The 25,014-nt window shown below is 62.3% G+C and overlaps 1 protein-coding gene across 2 annotated transcripts in view; it reads right to left on the bottom strand.

The window, feature by feature from the left end:
- The window catches only part of DAGLA (diacylglycerol lipase alpha), a 61,543-nt gene that overhangs the window by 22,549 nt on the left and 13,980 nt on the right, over positions 1 to 25,014 (bottom strand). For both annotated transcript variants that reach the window (XM_027090264.1, XM_027090265.1), the window contains exons 2-5: positions 3,371 to 3,509; positions 2,754 to 2,965; positions 1,273 to 1,374; positions 441 to 579 (exon numbers count right to left, since the gene is read on the bottom strand). In XM_027090264.1, coding sequence (XP_026946065.1) covers positions 441 to 579; positions 1,273 to 1,374; positions 2,754 to 2,965; positions 3,371 to 3,465 — 548 coding nt within the window. In that variant the 5' untranslated portion in view covers positions 3,466 to 3,509. The remainder of the gene's footprint in view (positions 1 to 440; positions 580 to 1,272; positions 1,375 to 2,753; positions 2,966 to 3,370; positions 3,510 to 25,014) is intronic.

Here is a 25,014-nt window from a genome sequence, read left to right as displayed (position 1 = left end):
CACCATTTACCGGCTGTGTCACCTCAGACAACTCACATAAGCTCTCTGTGCCTCTGTTTCTTCCTCTATGTTACGGGGATGACGCTAACAGCTACCTCGGCGAGCTACTGTAAGTTAATACATGCAATGCTTGGCTCGCCGTCCGAGCGCTTCCTACCATTATTCTCGTGTTGTTAGCGCTGAAGATGATGACAGTGGCTACCATTTACTGAGCACGAACCTCCCATGAGCACGGTGTTAATCACTCCGTTAAACCTCACAGCAGAGCACGAGGCAGGAATTACTGCGGTTCCCACTTTACAGACCAGGAACCTGAGGTAAGCCTTTGGCCGGCGCCCGGGGCTCACACAGGTTTAGACGCCGGGAGAGAGGCGTGGGGCCGGCCTCTGTCCACCGTCGGCAAACCCCGCGGGGGACGCCCGCCCGCCCGGCCCACTGACCGCAGGTTGTAGGTCCGCAGGTTGCGCTGCCTCCTCTTGGTGGCCCTCAGCTTGACGAAGGTGCGGCCCGTGGGGTCGAAGACGCAGAGGACGGTGATACAGACGCTCAGGATGACCACCCAGTTGCAGACAACCATCCCTGTGGAGGCGGCCGTGGGAAGCCAAGGGTCATGGTGCTGGGGACACCGCTCTGGCTCTGAAGAAGGGGCACTGCAGCCTCCCTACCCCCAACTGCTTCTGGGGCCCAAGAGCAAGGCTCCAAAGGCCCTGGCCCTAGCCTCTGGCCACACAGCCGTCCCCCCTGGCTGAGCTGTGACCCCAAGGCCCATCCTTGGCACGAGCAGACAGCTGTGTGGGTTTCGGGAGCCCTGGGCAGCGCTGTGCCTGCTGCTGCCCCCGAAACCCAGGGTTCCCCAAGGGGGTATGGCAGACTGCCTGGCGTCCTCATGGAAACTGTTTCCCTCTCACAGTGCCTGAGCTTCCTATTCTCTAACCTGACCTGTTCCCTGCACCCCAGGGCTGCCCTGTCTAACCTGGCCCTGTGCCCTCCACGCCAGGGTTAGGGTTAGGGTTAGGGTTAGGGCTGACCCCGTCCCCTCCATCCCGGGGCTGCCCTGTCTAACCTGGCCCTGTGCCCTCCATGCCAGGGTTAGGGTTAGGGTTAGGGTTAGGGCTGGCCCCGGCCCCTCCATCCGTGGGCTGCCCTGTCTAACCTGGTCCTGTGCCCTCCATGCCAGGGTTAGGGTTAGGGTTAGGGTTAGGGTTAGGGTTAGGGTTAGGGTTAGGGTCAGGGCTGGCCCCAGCCCCTCCACCCCCGGGCCGACCAACATACCGAGCGTGACGTTTTTGGCAGTGAGGTCATTGCAGGAGGTGTAGTACTGGGTGAGCCAGACGATGCCCACGATGGCGTAGATGAACTCGATCACCAGGATGGCTGCAAGGAGAGGAGGGCCCCAGCTGAAGGACGGGAGGCCCTGGAACCTGGGCCCGGCTCCCCCTGTCACAGGATGCCTGGCCAGCACAGTAGACTGCCCGCCGCCCCTGCCACACAGGCCTCGTGGCGCAGAGGGCCCAGGGGGTGTGGCTGTCCCACCACCGGTTCTACTCATGTGCCCTCAGGCCCCGACGTCCCCCTGAGAAGGTGACTGCAAAGGTGCATGACGAAGAGGCGTTTCTCTGTTCGTTCGGGAATGAGAACTATATCCATGAACTCTGGGATCAGACGCATCTTAGGCAAGTTACCTAATCTCTCTGAGCCTCCGTTTCCTCGTCTGTAAAATGGGGGTGACAAGGTCCATGGTACAGGGCTGTGAGGACTGGGTGACGGGGTGTTCATTTCATGGAAACTGCTATTCCCAGGAGGAGGCCTCTGGCACTTGAGGCAGGAGAGGGAAAGGGCCCCAGCAGCCAGCTGCCCAAGGTGCCCTGCCCAGACCAGAGCAGTGGGCCCAGGGCTGAGATGGGGTTAGGGGGGCAGGTGGGAGAATTGACGGCCCCCCAGGGGGCAGCATTGGAAGCCCCAGCTCTACAGCCATCCCAGTGTGGCAGCCGAGAGCCCAGGCTTTAGAGCCAGACAACTTGGGTTCAAATCTCAGCTCTGACACTCACATGCTTTCTAGCCATGTGACCTTAAGCGAGCAAAGTAACCTCCCTGGGCCCCGGATTCCTCATCTGCAAAATGAGGCCAACAATGGCTCCTCCCTGAGTTAACACGGGAAGAGGACTTAGCAGAGGCCACAGGAGCACAAGAGTATCCACCCGGAGTGACTGGGAGAGGCGGCTGGGACCCGAGCCCAAGGAAGAGGAGACAGGCGGGTCCTCCGGGAGCTGGTCCAGGCCCCTGAGGGGCTTCCCTGGGAGGATGGGGGGCTGTTTGGGGAAGGGTCACAAAGCAGCTGAAGGATATGCACAGCCTAGACGGGGCAGCGGTCGGCAACCTTTTTCTGTAAAGGGCCGTAGAGTAAATAACATTTTTAGATGTTGTGGGTCATAACGTCCGTCACAACTTCTCGGCTCTGCTGTGGTCATGCAAAAGCAGCCAGAGGCAATAAGTACTAAATGAATGAGTGTGGCTGGGTTCCAATAAAACTTTATTTAAAAAACAGACGGCGGGCTGCGCTTGGCCCTCAGGCCGCAGTCTGCCCACCCCCGGTCCAGAACCGGGCCCAGTAAGTCTGCCTGTTCGCTGCTGGCCCTGGTGCTGGCACAGGGCCCAGCCCATCGCGTGTGGCCGAAAGAACGCTGGGCCCAGGAGGAGGGAGGGGGTGGGGGTGGGCCGGAGCGGCCCCCTCACCCACGGCAGGGGGCCCTTACCCAGGCGCACGTAGAGCACGTACTGCATGGATTCGCGGGGCTCCGTGTAGAGGATGCCGCCGCGCATGCTCAGCCAGATGATGGCCATCTCAGCGATCATGCAGCTCAGCAAAATGCCCAGGTAACCGCGGCCGTGGTCCACCAGGTTCAGGGAGCAGGCCTCGTTCGGGTTGTAGACCAGGCCGAAGAGCACCACGGACAGGATCACAAACCTGGGGGAACGTGCACGTGAGAGGGGCCGGGCGGCCCACGCACCTCCCACGGCCTCCGGCGGGCAGCCGCACGCAGCCTGGACGCAGGGTGGAGGGCTTCACTGCTCCGGGAGCAGGACCCCTGTCTACCTGGCAGCAAGTCCCTCTGAGGACACGGGCATCCAGGGACAGGGGAACGAGAGCGGGGGGCCCAGCCACCAGCCGTGGGCAGACAGCACAGCGGCTCTGCCCAGTGCTGGGGTCAGGTCCGGCGGTGGCCAGGCGGGGTCTCTGGGCTCCACGGGGGTATTGCCCTAAAGGCATAGCCATTTCAGCACCAACTCCGGGGAGCTGGGAACACAACAGGGTTGGGACAGATGGCCAGCAGGCCTCCTTCCAGGCCCGTGGCGTGGCCCCGAGACTCACCAGGTGGTGTGGAGGAGGAAGAGGAAGATGGCTGGCAGGACGAGGTCATCGCTGCCCACAGACCAGCGCCGCCGGAACACCACGATCCCGGGCATGGCTGGCAGCTCTGCAGAGGCTCAGCGGGCCTGGCGCTCACCTCCTGAAACAGAGCAGAGGACCCTGAGGCTGCCCGGGCTGCTGCGGCACCCAGGGCCACCGCGCTCTTGGTCAGGTGTGCCCAGCAGCAGAGGCATCTCTCCCAGGCCCTACAGCCCCAGGGCTTTCAGGCCCATCCCTGGGCAGGATCCACCTCCCACGGTATCCACCCCCTGGAGCCAATATCTAAAACTGTAGCAGCCAGACACTGGCTTCAGTCTTACCCGTGAGGACTCTCCTCCCCGCAGGACTGGCACAGACCCCTTGGGATCAGCTCTGCCTGGGGTCACCCCAACAGGAACTGCTCAGCTCCCTTAAAGACCTGGGCTCACCCCTGCCTCCCTTTCCATGGGATCAGGGAGCCCCCTCACCCACCACCTGCTGCCCGGTTCATTCTGTCCTTAGGGGTGGGTGAGGGCTTCCCAGGCCGAGCCTGAGTCTGTCTCCCGGCATGCGCCGAGCCGGGCAGGTGGAAGGCTGAAGGCCTTGGGGAAGGTGGGGGTGAGGGCATGCGTGGGGCTGGACACATGGAGGATGGGAGCGCCCAGCACACAGTAGGTGTTCAGTAAATATCTGCGGAATGATGTCTTCCGTTTCGTGCTTTGCTGGAATGCTGGGAGCACGCTCCATGACTTGACTTTGCACCCGTCAGACAGAATTCCCCATCACAGCTATGCCTCTTGGCAGGGAAGGACGTGGTTGGGACAGGGGGTCAGGAGTGTAGCTGGGGTGCCCAGCCCCTCTGCCGGAAGGGCAGTGGGCAAGCCCTGCGGGTATCCCATCCTCCCGGCGACCACCGCTCCCACACCCACCCTGGGCCATGCAGCCTTTACCGCCCAGATCTCAACTCTCTGAAGTAGCTGAATTCAAGTTAGCCACAGGCAAGCTCAGGGAGGAGGGCCCAGGTATCCGGGCCTCCCCCCCTCTCTAGAGCCCTAGGAACCAGGGCAGGGGCGCCGGCTGGTTGGCTCCCCACGGGGGGGGGCCCGGGAGACACGGGTGAGGGGCTCCGGGGCAGCCCTGCACTCAGCTGTGCGGAGGAACCCCTGCTGCGGGAGGCTGGGTGCCGGTGGGCAGCTGCCCCCAGGCTGGCAGAGGCTTACATGGCACCTGGTCCAGAGGTGGGCGGCAAGTCCTCCTCTCCCCGGTGACGGCTCCAGGGAAAAAGAGTGTCTGCGGAGACCGGCATCACTCGGGAAGTGGCCAAGTCTCCCCGGCCGGTGGGCGCGGCCCTCAGGGTGGGCGACGGGGTGCGCAGCCAGGTGGCCGGCCAGCACGTCCAGCCCAGCCCGTCTCGGTCGCCCTCTCCCTGGTGCAGCCGCTTCATCCAGCCGCTGCCCGGCTGCTCCCAGAGAGGTGGCGGCCTGGCGGGCAGGCTGGCGGGCTAGCCTGCTGGGGTCGTGCCTACTCCTCCCCCCACCCTCAGGAAGTGACATCATCCCACTCTCTCCAAGGAGGAGTCGGAGCACGGATTCTGGGAAGCAGGAGAAGGATGGAGAGCGCGGAGCTGCGTGGCGGGGTGTCCGGGGGGTGGGGGTCTGGGACTGCAGGAGGCTGGGGCTCCAGTCCTATGTCTGTGACAAGCGGCTGACCGCAACGGCTCCGGTTTGAAAGGACGGACGGGATGGGAGGGGCTGGGACTCCATGGGTGGCAGCAGGGCTGGGAAGGGCAGAGCTGCCAACAGCTGGTATTTCAGCCGCCAGCTCTCTACAGCCCTTCCCTGATTCCAGGTGGCCCACGGAGGGTGAGCTGGAGCGTGGGGTTGGGCTCAGGGGCCCCTCACACAAATGAAGTGACTGAGAGGTCCCAGCAGGTGCTGCAGCACCGCTCTAATCAGGCCAGACCCCGGCAGAGGAAGGGGAGGGCTGTCCCAGAGGGGCTGGCGGGTGAGGGCTGCCCTGCCAGGAGCCTAGAACATCTCGTGCTCAGGGATGCAAGGGTGAACCCTTCCCAATCGCCTGCTCTCACCCCCGCCCTTCACCTCTTGGAGTCTAGAATGGCTAGAACTCCCTCAACTCACACGTATCATTCACTTAACAACCTCGGGTGCACGCGGCCCCGCCCTACCTGCTCTCAGGCGGGAGAGGTGGGGTGAGCCTGGCTCCCCTGCAGAAGTGGCCGAAGATCTGTCAAGACCCTGGAGTGATACGGCCAGTGGCAGCCTCTGTCCCCCGGCTCAGGGAGTGCCCAGCCGACAGCTGTGGTCAGTGCCAGTCCAACCTAGGTCACGTGGCAGGGCTGCTGCGGGCTGACCCCACCGGGTGCCCCATTACCGGCCTGGGGACCACACCCCGCGCCCTCCAGCCTGCACCCAGGCCCAGCCCCCAGCTGGGCAGAATCCTAGGCCCAGCGCTGCCTGGCTTCCGACCCGGGCTCCATCACCCGCTAAAGGTATGACTTACTAGTTGTGCCTCAGTTTCCTCATCTGTAAAGTGTCGATTATCCCCACCTGCTAAGGGTCTAGTGCGGACCATACGAGAGGGCCCAGCAGTGCTGGACAAAGCCAGCGACGGTCTTAGCTCAGGCGGGCGAAGCAGACGGAGAGTGCGTGAAGCCGGTGGACCAGCGGCCTGGGCTAGTGGATTCTCCAGCTGGTCACCACCAGGTCACGGTGTGGGCTGGGGGGTGACAGCGCCTGTGCTGCTGCTGGGGGAGGATGGGCCACTCGACTCCATGCAGATTCATACATCCCAGGGCTGCTATTTTTAAGGGCCTGAAAGACGCCCTTTCTCTCGAGACCCCGGCCCTTCACAATGGGGGCCTGTTCCCCTGCTGGGGATGTGAGTTCATCCGGAGGAAATGTCTCAGGATGGGGGAGGGCAGAGGCTACTTCCTGGTCCGGGGCTGCCACAAAGCACCACCTCTGGCTCTCCTCCCCTAGGGCACAGGGTCCGTGCCCTTCAGAAACCTCCGTGGGGGCAGCGCCCAGCCTCCCTTCCTTACCCAGACCAGGGGCACTTCCAGGGGAGGTGTGGCGCCCCCGCCGGTGGGCGGGGGAGAACAGGGGCACTGCTGGGCGCCTCCCATGCCCCTGGCTGGGCACCCCCCCAACAGAGGCAGGTGTGAGGGGAGGCACCAGGACAACCCCACACGTGGATGGAATGACTTGAGTGGCACTCCGAGGCCCCCTTCTTCCTCCACCCACAAAGCCCAATTTCCTTGATGGAGGTTCAGGCCCCCGAGTTAAGTATTAACCATTCTCAGAGTTCCTCTCTCTCAAAATGCAAAACTGTTTTCTAAGATGCACGTGCTGATCCCTACTTTAAAAACCTTCCATGGCTCCAGTGGTCTGCAGGATAAAGTCCAAGCCTCTCAGGCAGCAGCTCATGGCCTCAGTAACTGGCAGGCAGGCTGTGCAACCTTGGGCAGGTGCCTTGCCCTCTCTGAATCCTGGAGCAGGAAGATACTCCCCAAGCCCTAAGGATCCCAGGCAGAGACAGGCACAGGGCCGCCTTCTGGCTGGGGAGGCACTCCAGCCCCTTCTCACACTGCCTCACCCTCCTTTCCTGACCCCCCAAACTTGCTGCTCCCTAAAAACACCTCACTGGAACCTGTGCTTTCTTTACCCCAGTTCCTCGGCCGGGCAAAATCCTACTCATCTTTCTCGGGCCGACCAAAAGTCGGCCCCCCTTGAAACCCTCCCTGGCAGCACCCCGCACTCCTCTCATGCAGAACAGGCTGCACCCTATGGGATCCCTCATCCCAGCATAGCCCTGGCCACCTGCTGATTCCTTGCTGCCCGTCCCTGTCCCAGCTCACCCGAGAGTCCCGGAGGGCGGGGGCCTTGCAGCATTGCTCTCCTTCACACCCCCTCTCCCCCTGGGCAGCCCTGGCCCCTCCAAACCACCGCTCCATCCCCCTGAAGCAGCTGTCGTAAGCGCTGGGGGCATGGCTCCTTCCGTCTTCGCTCAAATCCTTCAGTTTTGGGGAAATGTCGCTCCCCAGCGCTCTCCCTGACCATCCTCTCCTCTGGCTGTCTTAACTGTTCTAGGGCTTTGGTTTCTTCAGCCGCAAAACGGGGACAACGGCACCCCCATGGAAGGCTGCAGCGAAAGCTGGCTGGGACGAGGTCACAGAGGTCTGCATAGGTCCCGGCAGGAGCCCAGGGCTCCATTCACAGTGGGTGGGTGGGGGGCATCACATCAACAGGGCTCCTGAGGGGCTTCTGGGGACTTCGTGGCACGGTGATCTGCGCCAGGTGCTGGGGTTTGGGCAGGTGCTGCGGATGCCCATGATTGGCTCCAGCTGACCAGCAAGGGCCAGACTGAGCACATACGAGCCCTGACAGGGGCCTTGAGCAGGGGCGCTGCTATTTCAAGTGCCCTGGGCTGGGCCTCACCCCTGATCCTAAGGTCCCCTTGGGCTTGGTCCAGGGAGCAGGTTTCAGGGAGAATGCCCCTTGGCGGTGGGTCCCAGCTGGTGGGGTGCTGAGAGCTCCCAGGGAAGGGAGGAGGGCACAGGCTGCCCCCGGGACAGAGAGTGCCAGCTCGGGGCGGGTGGGACATGGGAGTTCACCTCGTTTGCCTGCAGGTGGGCCAGGACACCAGAGTCAGTGTGAACCACAGAGGACAGGATGATGCTGTAGGAGGCCCGTCCAGTGTCACCAGCAGCCTCTAGGTCAGCCCATGAGACTTCCCACCTGGCAGAGGTGGTTTCAGGCATCCGGGCCGAAAATGGGCTAGAAGTTGAGCCTGAAGGAAGGGATGACAGCCGGGTCCAGGCCACCGGGATACATCTGACATCAGCTGAGCACCTCCCATGTCCTGGACTAATCACCTGCCATCCTCACAGCACTGATGCAGGGTGACAGCCTCGCTCTCACTCCACATGCTCTAAAAACAGGCTGTGTCTGAGTCCTGGCTCTGCACTTACTGGCTGTGTGACCTTGGACAAGTTACTTAACCTCTCTGTGCCATGGTTCCTTATTTCTAAAGTGGGGCTAAGAACAGTAGCTGCCTCAGAATTGTCACAAGGGTTAAGTGAGTCATACACTTAGGCCAGCACCCGTCACAGCCTAGGTGCTCAGTGCATCTGGCTCTTCCACTAAATATTTCTACTGAAGAACGAGGAGGCTGAGGCCCAGCGCCTCTGCCCCACGCCTTCAGAGGAGCAACGGGCTGAGCAGGCAAGGGACACGGGTCCTTCCTTCTGCCGCCCAAAGCCCACACCCACTGCAGGAACGGCAGCGTTGGAAGGGGCCTTGGAAACAGTCCTGGGGTCCCCTTTTATGGGAGAGTAAACCAAGGCTCAGAGAGGCCCCAGAGGCTCCCAGCTTTCCCACCTGGTGCAGAACACACAGTCAGGGTCCCCAAGGTGGCCCATCCCTTCCCCCTCCTCACAGCACGCCCTTCTCGAGCTCCCCGAGAGGCACTCCCATTAGCAGTGTCACCCCAGGGAGCCTGGGCTGAGATCCTCTCTTTTGCACTCTTGATACATAACTCTCTTGGAAGCCGGCAAAATCCACACGAGCTCCCTCGCTGGAGATCAACCCGAAAGAAGGCATCAATCATTTGTACGGATTCACGCGGAGTCATCAGTGGCTAGCTCTCCACCTTCTCGGCGGGTGGGGTCCCCATCACTCTGCAGCTCAGCTGGTGAAGAAGAGGACACCTCAGCCTCAAGCCCACCTTCCCTAGACCCCGTTTAGCCCTACCTGCTGAGGCCTGGTGACTGGGCCAGAGCTGCCAGTCCCAGACCAAGGGCAGCACCCCCAGGCCAGAAAGTCACCACCCCTCCAGACCTCAGTTACCTCTTCTGAAGAATGAGGAGCCTGGACTAAGGGAGGCTTGTATTTTTGTATTTGTTAATATTTATTTACATCCACAGCTAAGGCTGCATGTGCCTATACAGGAACCACAAACAATGAAAAGGTGGAATATAAATGTAGAAACAAACCTCAGAACAAAAAGTAAGTAGATTAAAATAGAAGGTTAGGGAAATTGTTGTACGTGTGTAAGGCATAAAGGCCCTCACAGGAGCTACATGTAGAACTATCATTAGACCCCACGCTTCCTGGTGGCCAGAGTTAAAAGGGAAATTGGGTAAGGACTCTTCTAGCTTTTAGTAAGGTGTTGCGATCCTTGGGGCCCTGAGGGGAGGGCCCAGGACCCCCATTCCCATAATGAATGGGATGCCCCATGTGACAGGGCTTTGAAATGAGAAGATGCTTCAAAAACAGTGAAAGGGGCAGGTACCTGCTGCCTGCTAAACCCTCTGGGGCTGTGTCGGGCGCTGGAGCTTGTCTAGTCTTGAGGGGTGCATCTGACTGCAGGGAGACTGGACCCCGGGCAGCCTGCAGGGCAAGTGGTGGCCCCCAGAGGTTCTGTCCCAGCTGGGGCGGGCTCACCAGGGGCTGCCCTCTGGCCTGCGTGGGCTGGCAGACGGCTCCTGCACTCTTGAGCCGTGTCCAGGGCACGGGCTCCAGGGATGGTCAAATCCCAGCACCTCCACTTCTCAGCTGTGTGGCTAGTTAGGGGAGCTAGTTCATCTCCGCTGGCTCGTGAGGCTCGCGTGAGGGAGCACCTGCGGAGAGAGGGGTCCGCACGCATTAACTAGAATCATTTCACGAGGCTGCAGGGCGGTTCCAGGGCGACGGAGGAGAGCTCAGCCCACCTGAAGTTGGGGACCCAGGTGTTCTGCTCCCTCCAGCGTTTGTCAGTTGCCTACCATGTCTTGGGTCTTGTCTAAGCCCTTTGCAAACATAACTCACTTAATCCTCATAGTAACCGTGAGGTAGGCACTGCTATTACCATGTTTTACAGATGAGATGAAGTGACTTGCTCCAGGTCACACAGCCTAGTTCCAGAGCCCATGTTTTAACTGCTGCTTCTGAGGAGCAGAATTCAGCTAAAGGCCTGTTTCTGAACCCAGGAGCAGGCGTCCCGTGTCCCCCACGGAGTGAGGGGCCATGGCCTCGGGGACCACAAAGAGCTCTCCGGGTCTTCCTGTGGCTCCAGACTCCTGGTCACAACACCACGGGGAGACTGTGGGCATTGGCCCCACTCTGCAGATAAGGAAAACTGAGCCCGGGGGTCGGGGGTGGGTCCACGGGCTGCCTGGAGGTGCGTGGGTGGTGGGCCCAGAGCTAGAAACTTTATGCGTCCTCTTATTCCAGCCTCGTCAGACAGTAGGGGTACCGCCCCAGCTTTACAGATGGAGAAACCGAGGTCACAGAGGGGCGATGGCTTGCCCGAAGATCCCATGACAAAGACGAGGCAGGGCTGGGATTTCAAAGTAGCCTCCTTGAGTTACTTAAAAGGAAAACTCTCTGCCCCTCAGTGCGATTCCTTATTCCCACATGTTCCTTCGGCCCTTCGAGTCCCTCTCCCTCCCAGGTGTGGGGTCCCACACAGAAGCTGGGCTCTGGGAGGCACGGGGAGGGGCAGGGCAGTGAAGGAGGCGACAGAGAAGGAGCACGCGTGGGCCGGGGGCCACGTGCACAGCCAGCCTGGGCCTGGGTGTGTGCAACCCAAGTTAGGGGCCGGAAAGCTGCTGCTTTTCACACGTCAGCTGTGCCGAAGCAGAAGGTAGAGGCGAGCCAGCCCGGGGCTGAGGCCGGATTTCGGCAAGAGGTGGGTCCTCACACGCCCAGGCCCTGGGACTGAAACGGTGGGGGCGGGGGGGATGCTGCCGCCTCTGCTCCCCTCCCCCGCGCAGAGTCTCAGACTCGCAAGCCCCTTCCTGGCCCTCCCCACCAGGGCAGGCTGGAAGGACCAGGGGAAGCACCTCCTGTGCCCCTCACCACGAGCCCATGGGTGGGTATAGCTGTTCTCATGTCACAGATAGGGAAACCGAGGCTCCAAGGTTAAATAACCCAGGGAGTGGGAGGCCAAGCCAGGCTTCGAAGCCAGGCCTCCCTGCTGAGTTCTCTCCACATCCACGTGCTTGCTGGCCACAGCCCCTCCCCACGAAAGAGCAATCTGGGAGCTGGGCACAGAGTTCAGGGAAGAGGATGAAAAGGAGGGGCCCCAGCTACTGGGGGCCACGGCTACGGTCATGCTGGGCTGGACCCGGAAATAGCTCCAACCATTATTCTATCTCCAGTTATTTAAAAAAAATTCTTACGTGTCACCTACTACACGCCAGGTACCGTAGGAGCAAGCCACTCACAGATATTACCTACTTCAGTGGCGTCCTTGGAGCAGCCCTATGAGGTGAGTGCTATTGTTAACCCACTTTACAGATGAGGAAACAGGCCCAGAGAAGCTAAGAAACGTGCCCAAGGTCACTCAGCTGGTGAGGGCCAGGCCCGAGGCTCCAGGCTGTGCTCTCAGCCCCTCCCGAGCCCTCCTCAGGGCTCCTTCATCACAGAGGCTCCAGCTTCTCGTTCTCACGCTAATTATTTTCCACTCATCTACAACAAACAGAATTTACCATCTGCCACGGGCCCTGTCACTGACACCAGCTCCCCGGGAATCAACTAGCTGTTCTGGGAGAGTGGCTGGCTGCTGGGGGACGAGGACGGAGGGCCCGGGAAGCAGCAGGACCCTCCCGTGGCTACTCCGCAGCCCTCCCCGTGCTCTCCTTGGGGGCGGGGGGTGCGGTTACACCGGGGCTTACTTAGTTCTGGGCCGGAATGGACCTGTTTCCCATCGTGGAAGAGGTTCCCCTCTGGCCAGGCCAGGTTTCATTTCTGAATTCTTCCTTGGAGACTGTTTATTTTCCTGAAACTAGGAATGGCCTTTGTCCCACACTCATTCTGGTGCCCGGGGAAGAGGCAGGCTCTGCTGGCCTCCTGCTGGGCACTCGCGGCACCTGGGTTTCCCAGCCCCTGGCCAGTTCCTCCCGTCTGTCTGTGGATGGATGCAGGCACCCAGCCCAGGTTTGTTTCTGTCCAGGCGGAGTCCTTTCTGTGCTGCCCCTGTGGTCTTCTCAGGGTCCCTCACGTGCTAAATGTCTTTACCCCGCCTCCCCTGGAACCCACCCTCTCAAATGCGTGCACCTGGAGGGTGACGGCTCATCGAAGGAGCCTGCCGCTGCCTTCCCTCCGGCCCTGGAGTGGGACAGCCCCGAGTCTGTATCTTGGTTCTGTCACTCCTAGTTGCCTGTGACCTTCATTTCTCGGAGCCTCAGTTTCCTCATCTGCAAAAGAGGACAATGGAGGTCCCCGCCTCACAGGGAGTCGTAAGGAGTAAGTGAAATAAGGCATATGAAGTGCTCAGCTCTCGGGAAGTATTAGTTGATATCAGTATTATTTATCCATCACCTCTCCTGACAGCGCTCAGACCTCGTCCTCACTGCCCGAGTTGTGGCAGGGCCGCTGATCTCCGTGAGGGAAGTCAAGCCTCCCACACGGAAAGGCCCTGCTCCCAACCCCTGGCACCAGGCTGACCCATGCCTGCCCTCACCCGTGCCAGCCTACACAATGCCCTGACCTACCTTCTCAGGCAGGGATGGCAGCTTCTCCTAGGAGCCCCACCTGCCAGGCTGAGGCTTCACTGGCTCTGCCTCCTTAATCCACGAAGAGCCACTGAGATGGGAATCACCATCCCACGGCTCAGCTGGGACTGGGGAGCTCCGGCCCAAGGCCACACCTGTGCTCCTGCGGAATGCCCCTGTCTGTCTGTGTTCCCAGCTCAGTGGCTCAGTGGCTGGATGCCCTGAGGGCTGGATGCCCAGTTCTGCATCCTACCGGCAGTCCCCGCCAGGCCCTCTCGCCCCTCACCTCCCCCAGGGCCTCTGCTCTCCTGCGAGCCAGTGCCTGGGGGGCCCCCAGAAGGCAGTTCATCTGCAATGCTCTGGCCGGCTTCCCAAGAGCTTCCGAGAAGAGACTCCCCGTTCCAGGTGCGGCAACACCTCTGAGAGGAATTAGCACCCTCCACTTCATGAGGGGCCCCCTAGCGAGGCTGCTAATGAGGATGTTAAGCGGGCACACCTAGCCTGACACCTCCCCTCTGGGAACCCACCCCCACGCCCAGCATACCCTGTGCCATCACGGTCCTATCGCGCCTGCCTCCTCTGCCTGCACTGGGGGAAATGCTCTCCAGACTCCAGGAGGCTGCATGGGCCACGGAGGATCGGCGGAGGGGCCGCCTGCCCGGGCAGCACGGCCATCTAGGGCACAGGCCCGCACTCAGGCTATTGAGTTTCACTTCAACCATTCCCTGGGCATCGCAGAAGCAGGCAGGGATCGAGTGACTGCGTAACACAAGCTCTTTCCCGGGGGAGGAGGTCTGCAGAGTTCCCGCGTGTGACCGGAGGGCCGGCGTCCTGTCCCGCCACAGAGCATCGCTGGAGGTGGTAGGTGCTGCTTCCAACGGCCCTCAGGCCTCAGCCCCGGCCCTGCCCCTCTGTGGCCCTCCCCTCCTGTGCCCAGTGAGCGGATGGCAGTGCTCTCCCAAGTGGGTTTCTGGAAGCCCTCAGACACCCCCAGAGGAGGGGAGACGGTCACAGCAGGCTAGGGTTTGCAGGCTACATGGTCAGAGCGGCTTTCACATATTGGGGCTCCTGGTAACACTGTGTTTGAGTTAAACGGTCTCAGTGCTTAGAAACGTTTGAGAGGCCCTGGACGGGACGACCCGTCAGGCCCACTCTGGCCTTGACTTCTAGAGTTCTACTTGCTATTTTGGTGCAGGACGGCTCCACCCAGGAGCCCAAGCGAATTCGACCATCACACGTGTCTGCCTGGCCTGAGCCACAAAGGGCCAAAGGAAACACTGAGCCAGGTGCTCAGAGACTCCTACAGGCCCCTCATCCCCTCGCACCTCCCCAGGCATGACAAAGCCGGACCCAAGCACGTGACCACAGGCCTCCGGGAAGCGGTGCGGGCTCGAAGGCCGCTGGATGGAGGACAGGGCTGGACCCGGCTTTTGTCCACTCAGACGCGCACTGAGCCGTGACCTTCAAAGTACGGTACGGCACGGAGTCACTTCCCAAGACGAATCCACCACTGCTTCCTCCTCCTCGGTAGAACGGGATGGTGATGACAGCGCCTCCCTCGTGGAAGAGGACAAAGTGAGTTCAAAGCTGTGAAGTGCTGAGAGCCGGTCCGGCACAGAGCGGGGGCTTGGTAGCAGTAGCTAGGCGCACACATGTTTACAGTTTTAGTTAAATCAACCCCCTCCTCCAAAGTGCATTAGGGCTCCTGACTGCCCTTTAAATGAGATTAAAACTCCCAAGCATTAGCTACAGAGCTCTCCACCAACAGCCCCCTCCGGCCCTGCCACTGGGCAAGCCTGCTTCCTGCTCCCATGTCCATCTCCTGCTCATCAATGGAGCGGGCCCTGCCCAGTGCTTCCTGCTCTCCAGACGCCCACTCACTCCAGGGGTTCCTCCCCGGCGAAGCTCAGGGCCTGTCCAGCTGGCCTTAAGCCCCAGCCCTGGTGGGTCAGCCTGTGGCTAACCAGCGAAGTGGCAGCCCACCTTCCCGCAGGCTCCGGGCGCTCCCGCCTCACCTTCTCCGCTACACTGGAGGCCCCCAAGGAGGAAACCTTGGCCTCCCCCTGCTTCTCTCCTGGCCTGGGGGATGCGCCCAGAGGCTCGGGGCCACATAGACTGGAAATGGGGGGAGCACTGGCCTCCACAGTGGGGGCCACCCCATCAGGCACCTGACAAAGGTCAGCCTTCTGCCTCCTCACGCCCCTCGGTCCTGCCCTGTATCTGGGCAGGTGAAGGCTCGGAGAGAGCAGGGCCCGACCTCCGGCTCCGGAGCTGGGTGTCACTTTCCTTCCCAGAGGACTCACCCTCAGGGCCTGGGGCCCCAGCCTCGTCACACTGTCACTTCTGTGGCCTCTGCTTCCTGGCCTCCTCCCTGGGTGTGGCAGGAGGTGGAGCCGCGGCCACTTGCCTGGCACAGCCCTGGTGACCGAGGGCTGGACTGCTGCCCGTCCTTCCAGCCCTGCGTGGCACTCCATAACCACTTAACAAGGTCACGGCAGGGAGCTAATGGGCATTTGGCGGGGCCTCTCCCAGTCAACCTGGGGCAGGTGCCCATGGCCCCATTAACTGCCCACTACCAGTAGGGATGAGACAGGCCTTTCACTGCACCTGCCGGCCCTGGGGAGGTCGGCAAAGCTGCTGGTGACTCCAGGGGACGAACCTTTCAACAAGAGCTGACGGCGCCGTCGAGAGAGACCAGCAGGGCCGTGCACTGAGTGCTAACGGGATGCCCGCCTGGGGTTCAGGAGACGGACAGGCTCCTGCCAGGCAGAAAGTGGCACCTTGTCTCCTCTGGGGCTCGGCGGGGAGTGCGGCAATGCCTGTTCCCTCGGCAGGCCCAGCCCTTTGCCGCCTGCCCAGGAAGGCTCTGGAGTGGGGCGGAGCGGGGGTGAGGGAGTCGGCAAGAGCTAGGGGACCGGAGGGGGGCGGCCTGCGTCACGGCTCCTGCTGACTGCCCCACCCTCAGCGGCTGCTGGCTGCTATAAATACCACTCCTGCCGCTGGATGGTGCAGGAGGTGACCTAGAATCGTGGGCTCAGGGGCCTCCTGGGTGCCCCTCCCTGCCAGCGTCAGATGGAGCTGCCCGCCCAGAACGTCCCTGCAGCCCGACAGCCCATCCCCACCTTGAGCGGGGTCCCCGCCAGGGCTGGGAAGACCCTGACACTGAGGGGACGGCTGCGGCTAGAAAGTCTCCCACAACCTTTCTACCACCTTGGTGGCAAGCGCCGGGGACACTGGGTCCCCAGAGAGCGAAGGCCTGGCCGACCCAGAGAGGAGACAGGAGGCGAGGCCCGTAACCATCCACCACAGCCTCCGTCCTCAAGCCCGAAGGCTCCAAGGCCCCTTGACCCCGGGCCCCCGGCCCCCTCCTCAGTCCACGGCTCCTCGGCAACCCCACCTGGCTTCCAAACTTGCCATCTCCCCAGAAGCCTCCCTGGATGCACTCGACTGTGACTGTCCTTCTTCTAATCGGTGGCAGGCGTCTGAGTGAGCCCTTCCCTCCTCAAGAGACCCCAGGCGGACCCGGGCCCCAAACCCCAGGCTGGGCTGACCCAGGAGCACAGGACATGAGGCGGCCCCGGGCCCGGCAGCGGTGAGGACCCTAGCCCTCACATGTGGCCAGAGTTTGGTTTCAGATCCCGGGCTCAGGGTGGCACCAGGATGTGAGGCGAGAAGAGGCTGGGAACAGCTCCCCAGGTGGGGCCTGGGGGTGTGAACACAGGTGAAGCCTAGTAAAAATTAAGTTCACGCATGCAGCCACCCTCCACCCTCCACCGCACGGAGTGCCCGCTACATGCCAGGGGCCACGGCAGTAAATAAAGGCCCAGGTGGGTCCAGCCCTCCCGGAGCTGACAGGCTAGAAGGAAAGAGGTTTCAAGCTAATCTTCACACACAACGGTGAAAAATTCTATGACCTGTGCTCAGAAGAGGGGTCGTGTCAGAGCCTGAGCAGGGAGGTGAGGGGCAGCTGTCTTAAGAGCTGGGAGCCGGAGCTGAGATCTGAAGGATAAGACGGAATAAGGCGGCCACAGAGAGAGGGTAGCGGGGGAACACATGGAAGAGGCCCGTGTGCAGAGCCTGGAGGACGCGGATTAAAGACCAGACTGGCCAGACGGGAGGGCCAAGCTGGAGACGCTCCTGGGGTCTCGTGAGCCAGGCTTCATCCTGGGAGCAGTGGGAAACTCTGGGCCAGGGCGGGCACGACGGGGGTGGGGAGAGGAGCAGGGCTCAGACTGAGCTTCAGCAGACAGTGGTGACAGACGGGACGGGCGCTGCCGAGGATGCCCCAGCCTGACTGCTGTGCAGCTGGACAGGCAGAGGGGCCGGCACTGCAGCAGCCCTCGGAGCCCTGAGACACCGGGCCGGCGGGCTCTGGAGCGCTTCCTGCAGTCCGGGAAGGATGGACCACGCCCTGCTTCCCCTGCTCCTGGGGGAACGCACTCCCCAGAGCTTCAGCTCGGCCCAGTCCTGCCCTCGGGTGTGCCACAGGCCAGGGTGTCGGTCCAGCAGGCACCCATTCAGGGGTGGTCCCTGGGCTCTGCTCCCACACCTGAGGGCTCGCCACAATGAGCTTGAGGTTGGAGGCATTTCTCCTTCAATGTTCAACTCCTGACTCTTCCGGCCACTGGCTCTGACCACAGATACGGCCACGCGGGGTGGGGGGGGGGGCGCGTAACTCAGGCAGAGGAGACCTCAGAGTTGATGGGAACCCCCTACAGGAGGGGAAACAGGCTCGGGAAGAGGGTGTCTCTGTCTGCTGGTCAACCACCACCCCAGCCCCACACCCCACTGAGGGGCTCCACTGCACTGATGAGCTGGCCTGTCCGTGGGGGGGTGGCTTGTAGTGCCCACCTGCCACTGGGGGGCGGGCGCACATCAGCGGGGAGGGCACTGCGGGCCGTGCTCTCGGGACGCAGTGGGCACTCGAGTCCCCTCCCAGAGACAGGGTCCCTGAGGGACCCATGTGCCTGCAGCCCGGGTGGCCAGGGGGGCTCCCCAGGATCCTGGGGCCCGCTGTCAGCGAGGAGGAAAGGGAGCGCCTGGGGAATGACTCCCCTCTTAGAGCCTCAGCGATCTCCCGTTTCCCCAGGACTCGCTTTTTAATTCCCCTGAACGCTCAAGTGCCAAGGGCCCTCGGCCTCTGCCTGGGGGACACAATCCCAGGGAAGATGCTGAAATACTGATGCCACTGAACAGCTGCCCTGGGAGGGAGATGGGCCAGGAAGGACCACTCTAGGCACAGTGTTTTAAATCAATCTGAACCAAGGCCCAAACCTAGGCCGTCAGTGACTTGCCTGTGACCCTGGAGCCTCTAAGCCTCGCTCCTCTCCAGACAATGGAGACGGGAACAGTGGCTGCCTCCTGGGCTGCTGGGGGACAGGAGACGACTTGGTGAAGGGCCTGCCCTGCAGATCCTCATTCTGCCTCCTCCCCGTGACCCTCATCTGCTCTCTGCCAACTTCCTAGGAATGTGAGGAGAACAAACAAGACAGAGCGGAGGCTTCTTAGAAGGAAAGCACTATAAAAAGCCTCACAACGAGATTACTTCCCCTTAAGACAGAGCCCTGGGCTTCGACATCCCCCCCCACATCCCCCCGTGGGGCCCCATCAGGATTCTCCCAGCGTCCCTTCTCCTCCTGGCTCACACCTGCACAATCGGGAGACCAGAGGCAGAGCACAGGCCCACCGGGAGACACGTCCCCGCCCCAGCATCTCCCCTACCAGAGGCAGGGGGCTAAAGGGGGCCTGGACAGCGGGCAGGCTGGTTTCTAGGCCCCGTGGCCCGCTCTGTGCGGCCCTTCCACCACCTCAGCGCCTGGCCTCCTCTCAACTCTTCTGGGCCTTGGGAGGACACATGAGATCACGTCTGGGAAGGGCTCAGAGTTCCTCAGAGAAAAAAGGCCAGAGGGATCCCAGGTGGGATGAATTATGTATCGATGTGCTCATTTATTAGCACTTTGGTTTCAGTCGGGGGCAGAGGGGGAGACGCATGGGGCTCGCTGGCAGAGAATCCAGGCTTGGTATGGGCTCGGCTGCTACTAACTGTGGGCCAGGTGCAACCTCTCGGAGCCCCGCTTCCTGTAAAAGGGGCTCGAGCACAGGGTACATTAAGGAGCCTCCTTCTGGATGAAAGGCCTGACCATGGGGCTGTTTAAAATGCCTCCCGAGCTTGCAGACTCTGTGTCCGTCCCCAAGCGGGCACCCACCCCTGACCAGCAGCAGGAGAGAGGGCTGGGCAGGGCCTGGCGGCCACTGTGACTTAGAAGGAGACTCCCCTCTTCCATGTCAGCCTTGCTCCCCAGGTAAGAGGTGGTGGTGGAGGGACCAGGCTGCCTCCCCAGCCCCAGCACACAGCCGGCCCCCCAGGGGCCAGCATGGGTGACTTGCAGCTGTGCCCACCTGCGAAGGCTGTCCCCAAGCCTGAGCGAGGACGCTCTCCTGGCTCCCCTCTGCGTACGGAGCTCTTTGCCCATGGTGGGTACAGTACAGCCTCTTGGCGACAGCCTGCTATTCCTCACCGCTTGTCTGACAGCTACCAAGTGGTGGAGTGACCACAGGCCACAGCAGTGGGCTTGCTAAAGGCCACAGTGCAAAGCAAGGTGGGCACCCTGCAGTGAGGCGAGATTCCTCATTCTCCCAGGACCGAAGCCACAGGCAAGACTGCAGGGAGGGAGGTGGCGGCTCCCTGCCCAGCTAATGCAGGCGTCTCCCTGGGGTCCCAGCTCCGGGGAAGAAAGGGCTCCCTCTCCCCTGGGACACCAGGCCCTCCCAGCCTCTGTTTACCTGATCTGTTTCCCTTGGCCCCGAGGACCAGGCCCCTGGCCTCAGGGAGCCGCCAGCACATTCGGGGTCAGTGAAAGCCACTCTCAGGAGGGCAGGCGGAGGGGAGGGCCCAGGGCCAGGGAAGTTCTTGGGGCTGATTCTTCTGAAAGGGGGTGAGGGCAGGCCAGGGATTGGTTGAATCCAGGCAGGCTCTCCTCGCTGGGAGGAAGGGCAGGGGCCGTGGACAGGCGCAGCAACCCCAGGAAAGGAAGGGGCAGAAGGGTCTGGTGGAACGCTCCTGGCTTGGGCCATGTGCTCCTCTGACCCTGGCCACACAAAAGTCCCATTGATGCCACCCCTCGCCTCCACACTGGTGCCCTGACACAAGGGCTCTGGGGACCTCTCTTGCTCCTTGCTGACTGTCCAGCTGCTGCTGCGACTGCTGCCCTGGCATGCCAGGCATGCCAGGCCCAGCACTGCAAAGTCACATGCTCTGCGTGGGCGAGGCCAGGCACTGCTGGGGCAGCATCGTGGACTGCAGGGTGTGGCGCTTATGGGCAGTGCAGCCCTTCTCAGTTATGCAAAAAGGCTGGAAGCCCAGAAGCAGCGGACCACTTGCCTGCCACCCCCGTCCAGCCCCACCCATCTTCCTGGAGGACGAACCCTTGGGCAAACAGTCAGCCAGGTGCTGGCGGCGCAGCAAAAGCAGGGCTGGGAAAAGCAAATACTGTGGGTCACCCCCACCCCGCCCTGCACACCGAGACTTCTCTAGGGGACAGGGTACGTAACCCCGCAGGAGGCGTGCAAGGGGAGGGTCAGGCTGACCTGGGCCTGGAGCTTGGCCACATCCTGGCTGGGTGACTCTGAACAAGTCTCAGGACCTTGGGGTGATGCCCACGTGCACCGCTCTCATGAGGGTTAAATGGGAGGAGGCCCGCGTGGGAGCACTTAGTGCAGTTTGGCATAGACTAGGGTCTCGATTCATGGGGGCTCTGTCCAGTGCCACATGGATGTGGGGTGAAGCTGGGACAGGTCACAGAACGAGGGGCAGCACCGTGGAAGTCTGCACCACACCCTCCGAGGGCATGCTCATTCATCGCCTCCTGGCCTCAGCCCCTGGGGGAGACTTCTAACCTATGGCTCAACCAGCAGGGGCTGCTTCACCAGCAGGGGATGCTCCACCAGCAGGGGCTGCTCCTGCTGGTCCCAAACTCAGGGCAGCCAGGGCAGCCAGGGCAGCCAGGGCAGTCAGGGCAGCCAGGGCAGCCAGGGCAGTCAGGGCAGTCAGATCCCGGAACTCCCTCCAGCTGCTTAGGGCCCCACTGGCCCCCATGCAGGGCTCCTGCTTCAGGCTGGCCCTGCCCCACAAGCAGCCAGAGGGGCACTGTCTGCCCCTCCTGGCAGACCCCACCCTGGGGTTGAACGGCTCACGCTGATGAAGTAGCTTGGCCTTTATCTGCTCTACCACTCGCCACAGTCGAGCGCTCTGCAGGGTCTGAGCTCTTCATGCCTCCGTGCCTTTGCACAGGCCCTTCTCGCTGCACAGGATGCCTTTTCTAATCCTATTCTCCTGGGAACTCCTCAGCCCGTCAGGGCTTAGCCTAAACACCACCTCCTCAGTGAAGCCCATGGAAGCCTGCCAACCCCGAGGCAGACCTGATCAGCGCCCCTCCATTTCTGCCCCGGGTACCCTGGTTCCCCACCAGGCTGGGAGCTCCTAGAGGGCGGGGCTGCACCTTCTGCCTGTGTCCGTGGCACCCAGACAGTGCCTGGTGCCTAACAGCTGCTCAAGAAAAGTCAAACCAGGCCCAGGCCCTTGTTCTTCTGAGATCACGCTGCTGGCCTGTTTGGCCAAAGAGACTTAAGACGGAGTGTGGGAACCTGGGCAAGACGGCTTCCCTGACGAGGCAGATGGGGGCTCGAGGTTTCCCCTCCCTTGGACACTGTCCACGCTCTGAGCACCAAGCTTCACCACAGTCAGAGGCGGCTTCGGGGGCTGCAGGCTGCCTCTCCACCTCCAAAAGCAGAAAGCAGAGTTAACAGGAGGGTGAGCGCAGGGAAGTGCAGCCGGAACTGCAGGGAGAGAGGGAGTTGTGGCTGCCATCTGCTGTGAACAAGATGTTTGGAGAACACGCACTCCTCAGCTCTGAGGTCTCCCAGCCAACTCGCGGAGGGCGGGCCGCCCCTCTGCAGATGGGAGTCGGTGGCTCAGCCACGCCTGACCGGGGACAGGACCCCTCCCGCCTGCCCAGACCCTCCAGCTGCCCCTGTCTGACCTCCTGCTTCTCAAGCAGACTGGGGGCCTGGATGCCAGCCCAGGGCATGGGCCACACCATCCCTCCCAGGGAGCCCCTTGCAGGCTCTGGGGAGCCAACTCCACCACAATAATAACATCTCAAACGTAATGATAATAAGGGTGACAATACCAACTACTATTTAGCGAGAGCCCAACGACCTGTCAGAGGTCTTGCACTGGAAGCTTGTGGCCATTATCTCACTTTAGCCCATCACCCCAGGGAGGAGGGAGGAGACATGGAGAGTCCAAGAGAGGACCTTTGCCCTGCTCCACGGTGCGGGCGCACCTGGCCACCTAGGCGCATCAGGAGAAGGTCCTCGGGCCCTCCCTCAGTCTCTAAGCTGGGGGCTCAGTGAACAACAGGAGAACATCTGGGTGGGAAGGAACCTTCTGGGCCACTGAGTCACACATGCTCATTTCAGGGAGGAGAGTGAGGGCTAAGGATGCAGAGACCTGCCCCAGGCCACACCAAGGTCAGCAGCAGGTTGGGGGCAGAACATGACCCCTGGCCTGCAACCCAGCTCCCGGGGCCTCCGCAGGCTCCTGTGCAGGGCTGCCCTCCGGTCTTTAAAGAAAGCTGCCCTTGGAGGGCTGAGGTGTGCTGGCCCTGTCTCGAGGGCCCAACCCAGCTCAGGCCAGGCCTCCCTCGTGCCCTGCCTGCTCGGGCTGCTGTGAAGCAGCCTCCATGCCCGACAGCAGCAGGGGGCTGAGCTGAGAGCCGGGGAGGGAGAGCCCTGCCCTCGTGGCTGTGCCTGCAGCCCCACTGCTCTGGAGGCTGGGCCCGCGAACCCCATTCGTTCCCCGGGCCACCCTGCCCTCAGCCTGCTCACAGAGGGACTAGTGTGGCCAACAAGGCTGGACATGCAGGCCAGGGGGCTAGGCAGCCCGCTCATCAGAGACACTGGAGCTCCCCGCCGGCACCCAGCCAACAAAAACCGCTGCATCTCTCACCAGACCAGGAGGGTGGGTAGGGGGCTGAGAAGCCTGCCCACCTAGACTGAACTGTGCCAGGGTCCTCAATGTCGCCCAGGGACCTCAGCCCCGGCAGCCTGGCCCCCAGGGCGGTGGGGGGCTGCCGGCCCTTGCCATTCCAGCCTGGAGAGGTCAGGGGGCGACTCCTCCTCGCTTCGGCAAGGGGAAGGCAGGCGCTCTGGGGCAATCACCCAGAACGGTGCATCCCATCCCACCCCCAGCCCGGCTTGCCCCACGCGGCCCTGCTGCTGCCGCCCCCACAGGCCCGCTCTCCAGCCGCGCACTCCACACTCTGTCTGCTCGGTCCTCCCCAGGCCCCCACACGCCGTAACTGCGACACCTTCGTCCCGCGGCCTGCTCTCTGGAGGGCGGCACAGGCCGCTGGCAGCCCGGGGGGCCGAAGCCGTGCTCCGGGGCATCTGTGGGCCCAGAAATTGCGCACAGGCCTGTGTGAATTCTTCTGGAGGGGAGCCGACAATTTTCACCCTTTCTCCAAGGGTCCTTGGCCCCTGGGCTGGGTCACTGTGCCGGCCCCGCTTCCTGCCTCTCAGTACCCCCAGCGGGCCGCCCTGTCTGTGAAACGCCTGGGGATCGAGGGAATCAATGGCTTCTCTGTTCTTTGGAGGGAAGGCGTTTCATCACCCTTGGGGGACTCTTTCAGGGAGGCAGGGAGCGGCCAGGCCCGCTCTTTGGGCTCAGGACCCTCCATGCCTCACGGCTCCCCCCGTGTTGGGAAGTGGGGTCACTACGCATGATAGAGGTGTGGGGTTAGGGGGGGAGGGGCGGGGGGCGTGCCGTGGGGCAGGAGGGAGGCCTGAGGGCTCCTTGGAGGGAACTGCCCCCCTCCCCCCGGCCCCCCCTCCCCCGGTTCCCGGGACTCCTTTTGTGTGAGCCGCTCTCGCTACCCAGACACCTTCACGAACAGCTCCTGCCTGGGCAGAGGCACAGCCAGGCCGGGGCGAGTGAGTCAGCCAGGGAAATCCCGGCACCCGCACCCACCGCTGGGTGACAGTGCCGCTGACACCTACGGAGCGGGGTGCCCAGCGCCTCCCGGCAGAGGGCGAGAGAACGCCCCCATTTCCTGCTCCCTGAGAGGGGAGCCTGGCTGCGGGGCAGGGAGGAGTCAGGGCTCAGAAGAGCCCTACAAGTGAGGGCTCAGGCCCTAGGCCTTGCCCTGTGGCCTCTTCGGGGCTCTGGCCCCTTATGTTTGACGCAGCAGTGGGGAAGGGGGTGGGAGCACGGTCGCCAAGGCCACTGCCAGCTCCGGCCCCGTGCCTGTCATCTCCCCAGCCACTGGGCATCCTGCCTCCCAGGGTCTCAGTGCCTCTAGGCCTTCACGGGCCCACTTCGTTCCTGTGGGGCCCTGGCTAGTCTCCTGCCTGGGCACCTCCACTAAAGGCTGCCCTGAACCCCAGAAAGGGCAGGGTCAAGGCTCTGCCCAAGAGGAGGGAGGCGGGGCCCAGAGGAGAGCAAGGCCAGGAGAGGAGCAGCCTGAAAGGGTAAAGACAGAGAGGACAGGCACAAAGCCTGCTCCCAGCAGGACACCCCATCCCTCAAGAAACCCGGCCAGGTCCCCACAAACCCGCCAGACCGGTTGGCGTCCGGCATTAGCGGTCACCGCACTGCTTCCGGCTGCCTGAGTGTGCAGGGGGCCTGGTGGGCAAGGTCCTGCCGGGCCGGTGCCTCACTGTTGAATGCCACCTACTCCATTACTCCCATCCCTTCCAGCCTGACACCTGCCCAGGTAGGACCACCTTCTGGGCATAGGTAAGGGGAGGGTGATGTTCTGAGTCCGCCCCACCCACTGCCTCGGGTGGGCTCCAAGACCAGGGTGGGGAAGCAGACCCGCCCAGCCGAGGCTTCAGATGCGCTCAACAGGATCTGAAGAAGGAGCCTCTGGGGACTTCCCTGGTGGTGCAGTGGTTAAGAATCTGCCTGCCAATGCAGAGGACGTGGATTCGAGCCCTGGTCCAGGAAGATCCCACACGCCGCGGAGCAACTAAGCCCGTGCACCACAATTACTGAGCCTGCGCTCTAGAGCCCGTGAGCCACAACTACTGAGCCCATGTGCCACAACTACTGAAGCCCATGCGCCTAGAG

Source organism: Aethalodelphis obliquidens, unplaced genomic scaffold (genome assembly GCF_003676395.1).
Source record: "Aethalodelphis obliquidens isolate GAN/ISIS:26980383/991018 unplaced genomic scaffold, ASM367639v1 scaffold69, whole genome shotgun sequence".
NCBI lineage: Eukaryota > Metazoa > Chordata > Mammalia > Artiodactyla > Delphinidae > Aethalodelphis > Aethalodelphis obliquidens.
This window is presented reverse-complemented; position numbering and strand designations above follow the sequence as displayed.